This window comes from Colobus angolensis, unplaced genomic scaffold, assembly GCF_000951035.1.
Source record: "Colobus angolensis palliatus isolate OR3802 unplaced genomic scaffold, Cang.pa_1.0 Scaffold7, whole genome shotgun sequence".
Lineage (NCBI taxonomy): Eukaryota > Metazoa > Chordata > Mammalia > Primates > Cercopithecidae > Colobus > Colobus angolensis.
Genome location: NW_012120709.1, coordinates 11271363 through 11277917, shown reverse-complemented (window position 1 = coordinate 11277917; position 6555 = coordinate 11271363). Strand labels below are relative to the sequence as shown.

The 6555-nt window shown below is 35.4% G+C and overlaps 1 protein-coding gene across 1 annotated transcript in view; it reads left to right on the top strand.

Moving 5' to 3' along the window:
- LOC105501186 (inactive caspase-12-like) overlaps window positions 1-3386 on the top strand; it is a 12772-nt gene extending 9386 nt beyond the window's left edge. Inside the window, 3 exon segments of the mRNA XM_011927023.1 lie at window positions 1794-1903; window positions 2293-2412; window positions 3005-3386. Coding sequence (XP_011782413.1) covers window positions 1794-1903; window positions 2293-2391 — 209 coding nt within the window. The 3' untranslated portion in view covers window positions 2392-2412; window positions 3005-3386.
- Window positions 3387-6555: the final 3169 nt, after the last annotated feature.

The window sequence follows — 6555 nt, the reverse complement described above, 5'->3', positions numbered from 1 at the left end:
ATTTTGTGCTAGGCCTGGGCTCAGTGCAAGACATACGATGCACAGTTAAAGCAGATACGGTTACTGAACTTCATGGAGCTTATACCCAGAAAGGCAGGCACTTAACAAGAATAAATAATAATTGTTAACTCTGGTAAAAGCCTTAAAAAATATGTGTTCACATTTGAGAAATGTGAAAAATGAAGGAGTTAACAAATCAAGGGTAAGAGAGGAACTTTTTAGACAGGAAAGGCAGTGCGTATGGAGAACTTACAGACAAAAAAGAAGCTTAGGAGAGGGGGCTGGGTGGCTGGAACACAGCATCAGGAGAGATGCTAATATAGAGTCTGGAGAGTGAGGCAGGCACTGAAACACCTGAGGCCTTATATGGTCCTTCATACTAATAGTAATAGGAAACTCAACTAGGCTGTAAGCAATTAAATGATAAGATCTTTGTTTTTGAAGATCATTCTGGAGGTTCAGTGTGGAATACATTATAGTACAGCAAGGGTCGATATATGAGGACAGGTTAAATGCTAGCACAATATATTAAGCCATAGATGATACTAATAGTCTCAGGATGTAATAAGTTCTTGTATCTAAGAAGCAATTAGTATACAAAAATAATATGACTGACCACCCAGTGGTTTGGTGAATATACGGTAGGTGAATAATAAGGTGTGATAGAAGTGACTCCAGCATGCAAGTAAATGGTGGGGCATTAGTTAAAATGGGAGTTTTACAGGAAGTTTTGAGGTGCTTTGACATATTTTGAGATGAAATGAAGAGTAGGGAGCTGCACAGTTGTATATTTCAGAGGAGAGATTTGCATGTGGGATAAAATTTTGAGAGATGCTGGTCTAAGGATAATATTTAATATCCTAAAAATGGATGAAATCATCTAAGAATTGAGAATCGCACAAGAGGAGACCTTGAAATGGAGGTTAAAATTACCCTAGAGTTCAATACTAGAGAAATAGGAACCAGTAAATTTGACTCGCAAAGTAGAATCAGAGAATAAGAAAGAACATAAGGAGTATGCATTGTTAGATTTACCAACAAAGAATCTGTTGGAGTTCCAACAGTTTCTGATGTGAATGAAAAATCAGATCAAGGTAAGGGTTGATGAATGACTATTAGATTTAGTAACTTGGAGGTCATGGTGACCTTGGGGAAAGCCATTTGGCAAAGCTGATGTTAGGTATAGGAAGGAGAAGCCTAATAGGAGTGAGCAGGATAAGGGAAATGGAATGGTGAATATAGACAGAATTGGAATTTTGACTTTAAAAAGTAAGGAGAAATCAGCAGCTGGCTGCAAGTAAAGCAGTAGTTACAGAAGTATTGCCTTTTCTTTCTAAATTATAGGAGCAACTTGGTCATATTGAAATGGTAAACAGAAGCAGTCATTGAAAATATTTTTATACAACATAACAAAAAGTACACAAAAATATATAGTATGAAACAAGTCAGGATGAAGAAAGGGCCCAGAATCAAGGAATGTCAAGGCTGTATTATTTTTCTCTTATGTAGTTAGTGCTGAAAGGACTTACACTCTTTCCCACCACTTGCAAACCCAGAGGATATCACTTCAGTCTAGCCTACTAGAAAAGTCAAGGGGATTTACAAGTGAGGGTCCATGATGGCTTTTTCTGGGTCTGCCATGGAAGCTGGAGGTACCATCTTTATTTAGCATTGGTTTTCCTCTCTTCTCCGAAGAAACAAAATCAGATTTTGTCCCAAAGGTATTGCTCCAGGAATCTTCCACATGTATAAAAGATCACATCCTCCAATATTTTGATGCCTTTTATTTGCAGATAATGTTTCTTGGAGACATGAAATAAGTGGCTCTGTCTTCATTTCCCAAATTATCTACTACTTCAAAGAGTATTCTTGGAGTCATCATCTAGAAGAAATTTTTCCAAAGGTAGGGGTCTTCTTTTATTTTCAATGTTATGCCCCAGAAAATTTTGGAGAACCATTTGTGAATTTTTATAGGAAATCCCAAAGTTCTTAATTCATCTTGACAATCCTTCCTGTATTCCAAATTTATTCAAAGATGGGGTCTTCCAAAATGCTACATAGAACCAGTGTGTGTTTTCCCAATAACCTGACTCTGATAGATTTGCTCACCCAGGGAATTCTTTTTAGAGTAAGAATTCATTTGTGTATGTGCTATATCTAAGGAAAAGCTAAAAATACTTTCTGTTTACATTACCTAGCTACAGCCTTAATGCACACTAGGACTTTTCTCACTCCTGAAAGAGTCAGGTTTTCCTTTTAGAACATCTCTAAAGGCTTTCTTTACTACTTTAGGTTCAATGTTCATTTGAGACACCAAATGTAGTGACCCAGTTGCCCACCATTGAAAGACTATCCATGACACGATATTTCTATCTCTTTCCTGGGAATTAAAACTCATAAAAAGCAACTCAGGTAAATATATTCTAGAAGTGGATTTGGGTGCTCCCTGCTCATCTATTCATAAAGTCTGGATAGAATGGAGAATAATGATGGCATGTCAGCTGCCTGCTAGTTATAGAGGAGGCTTGTGTTATTTTCCTTTTCTTAGTGACCCCCAGTGAAACCCTGGTTTTATATTACATCAGTCATAGCATAATGGTTGTGTAAGTAATGGTAGCCCAATAGCGGTCAGCTAGAAAATCCTTTATGTCTAATTTCTCTCAAGGAACTACTCAGCGAGTGGGGAATATTGGATTCTGATGTATGCAGAAAGTAAAGTCATTGGAAATGTGATGTATATCCAGTGTTTGTCTCTCTTCACCCAAAAGTCGCTTTTACTGAGCCATGTTCTCCTCTGTTTGTGATGAGGCTTTCCTGTACCATATGCTAGACTAGCTGCTAAATCTATGCTGAGGCAATGAGGCCCTAATACAGATCTTCCCATTTGGAGATGACAGGTCTGTAGCCCTTTTGTGAAGGTATTTCTCACAGTAGAGATTAGTTATATTTACATCTTACCTCTAATAACCAGATTACTCATGTTCTCTTCTTCTACTTTCTCTAGGAAAATGAAGGCATTATGGTGTCTATGAATCTGCTATATGAAAAGGTCAATTTTTGATTAAGAATATTTTTGTATCAAACTGCTCACTGTCCACCTTTTGCAAATACCAGGCTAAAATCAATCTCATATTTTGCTAAATTATTGCTTAATAAATTTTTATTATAAAATTGTGCTTGTTTTCTCATTTTGTCATAAAATAAGTCATGCTTATAGGAGAAAAAATTAAGTACTAAAAATCACAAGAAAAAATTAATGAAGAAATAATCGTCAACCTTGTTAAAACTATTCACAAAAACTCAAGTTATTTAGCCTATTTATTTTGAATATGCAATTTTGTGTCCTTTCATTATATTGCTATAACATTACTACTAGTAATAAAACTGTCCTAAACATAACTTTTAAGTTTATAATATTCATCAGGTATATATAGTACATACTATTTAACTTTCACCTGACTTTTAGATGTTGATTTCAATATTCATTTATTTTATTTTATTTTTTGTTTATTTCAATAATTTTGGGGAACAGGTGGTGTTTGGTTGCATGAGTAAGTTCTTTTGTGGTGATTTATGGTGCACCCATCACCCTAGCAGTGTACACTGTACCTAATGTGTAGTCTTTTATCCCTCAACCCACTCCCACCCTTTCCCCTAAGCCCCCAAGAGACCATTGTATCATTCTTAACGGTTTTACGTCCTTACAGCTTAGCTCCCACTTATGACTGCGAACATACAACGTTTAGTTTTCCATTCCTGAGTTACTTCACTTAGAATAATGGTGTCCAATTCCATCCAAGTTGCTGTAAATGTCATTATTTAATTCCTTTTTATGGCTAAGGAGTATTCCATGATGTGTATATATATCACATATTCTTTATTCATTCATTGATTAATATGCATTTCGGCTGGTACCATATTTTACAATTGCAAATTGTGCTGCTATAAGCATGCATGTGCAAATATCTTTTTTGTATAATATCTTTCTTTTCCTCTGGGTAGATACCAAGGAGTGAGATTACTAGATCAAATGGTAAATCTACTTTTAGTGCTTTAAGGAATCTCCACACTGTTTTCCATAGTGATTGTACTAGTTTACATTTCCACCAGCAGTGTAAAAGGGTTCACTTCCACCACATTTATACCAACATCTATTATTTTTTGATTTTCTGATTATGGCCATTCTTGCAGGAGTAAGATGGTATTGTATTGTGGTTTGCTTTGCATTTCCCTGATCATTACAGATGTTGAGCATTTTTTTCATATGTTTGTTGGCCGTTTGTATATCTTCTTTTAAGAATTGTTTATTCATACCCTTAGCCTACTTTTTGATAGGATTGTTTGTTTCTTTCTTGCCAATTTGTTTAGGTTCCTCATAGAGTCTCAATATTAGTCTCAGTACAGACTGTGGGTTGTTTGTGCACTCTGCTGATTATTTCTTTTGCCTGGCAAAAGCTCTTTAATTTAATGAAGTTCCACATATTTATCTTTGTTGTTGCTGCAATTGCTTTGGGGTTGAAGCAAGAAAAAAATGTTTTGCATTTGCGTGGTCATAAAGTCTCTCCCTAAGCCAATGTCTAGAAGGGTTTTTCTGATGTTATCCTCTAGAATCTTTATGGGTTCAGGTCTTGGATTTAAGTCTTTGATCCATCTTGAGTTGATTTTTGTATAAGGTGAGAGATGAGGATCCAGTTTTATTTTTCTACATGTGGCTTGCCAATTATTCCAGTACCATTTGGTTAATAGGGTGTCCTTTCCCCACTTTGTGTTTTTGTTTGCTTTGTCAAAAATCAGTTGACTGTACTTGGATTTATTTCTGGGTTCTCTACTCTGTTCCATTGGTCTATACACCTGTTCTTATACCAGTGCCATGCTGATTTGGTGACTACAGCTTTATAGTATAGTTTAAAGTCAAGTAATGTAATGCCTCCTGATTTGTTCTTTTTGCTTGGTATTGCTTTGGTTACATGGGCTCTTTTTGGTTCCATATGAATTTTAGGGTTTTTTTTTCTAGTTATGTGAAGGAAGAGGGTGGTATTTTTATGAGAACTGCATTGAATTTGTAGATTGCTTTTGGCAATCTGGTCATTTTTCACAATAATGATTCTATCCATCTATGAGCATGGGTTGTGTTTCCATTTGTTTGTGTTATCTATGATTTCTTTCAGCAGTGTTTGTAGTTTTCCTTGTAGAGGTCTTTTACCTCCTTGGTTAGGTGTATTCTTAAGTATTTTGTTTTTTTGTAACTACTGTAAAAGGGGTTGAGTTCTTGATTTGATTCCCAGCTTGGTCAATGTTGGTGTATAGCAGAGCTACTGATTTGTGTACATTAATTTTGTATCCTGAAAGTTTGCCAAATTCATTCACCAGTTCTAAAAGCTATTTGGATGAGTCTTTAGGATTTTCTAGGTATAAGATCATGTCATCAGCAAATGTGACAGCTTGACTTCCTTTTTACTGATTTGGATGCACTTTATATTTTTCTGTTGTCTGATTGTTCTGGCTAAGACTTCCAGTACTATGTTAAATAGAAGTGGTGAGAGTGGCATCCTTGCCTTGTACCAGTTCTCAGAGGGAATGCTGAGAGTTTTAATTATAAAGAGATGCTGGATTTTTTCAAAAGTTTTTTCTGTATCTATTGATATAATCATGTTATTTTAATTTTTAATCCCGTTTATGTGGTGTATCACATTTATTGACTTCTGAATGTTAAGCCATCCCTGCATCCCTAGTATGAAATTCACTTGATCATGGCGGATTATCTTTTTGATATGCTGTTGGATTCAGTTAACTAGTATTTTGTTGAGGATTTTTGCATCTATGTTCATCAGGGATATTGGTTTGTAGTTTTCATTTTAAATTATATCCTTTCCTGGCTTGGGTATTAGGGCAATACTGGCTTCATAGAATGATTTAGGGAGGATTCCCTCTTTCTCTATCTTTTGGAATAGTGTCAGTAGGATTGGTACCAATCCTTCTTTGAATGTCTGATAGAATTCAGCTGTGAATCCATCTGGTCCTGGACTTTTTTTTTTTTTTTTTGGTTGGTAACTTTTAAAATTACCATTTCAATCTCGCTGTTTTCTGTTCGTGTGTTCAGAGTCTCTATTTCTTCCTGATTTAATCTAGGAGGGTTGTATATTTTCAGGAATTTATCTATCTCCTCTGAGTTTTTTAGTTTGTGCATAGAAAGATGTTCATAGTAGCCTTGTATGATCTTTTGTGTTTCTATGGTACTGCTTGTAATATCTCCCATTTCCTTTCTCAATGAGCTTGCCTGGATCTTCTCTCTTCTTCTCTTGGTAAATCTTGCTAATGATCTATTGATTTTATTTATCTTTTCAAAGCAGCAGCTTGTCGTTTCAGTTATGTTTTATATTGTTTTTATTTCCATTTCATTTAGATCTGCTCTGATTTTTGCTATTTCTCTTGTTCTGCTAGATTTGGCTTTGGTTCTTGTTTCTCTAGCTCCTTGAGATGTGACCTTAGAATGCCTATTTATGCTCTTTCAGACTTTTTGATGTAGACATTTAATGCTATGACCTTTCCTCTTAG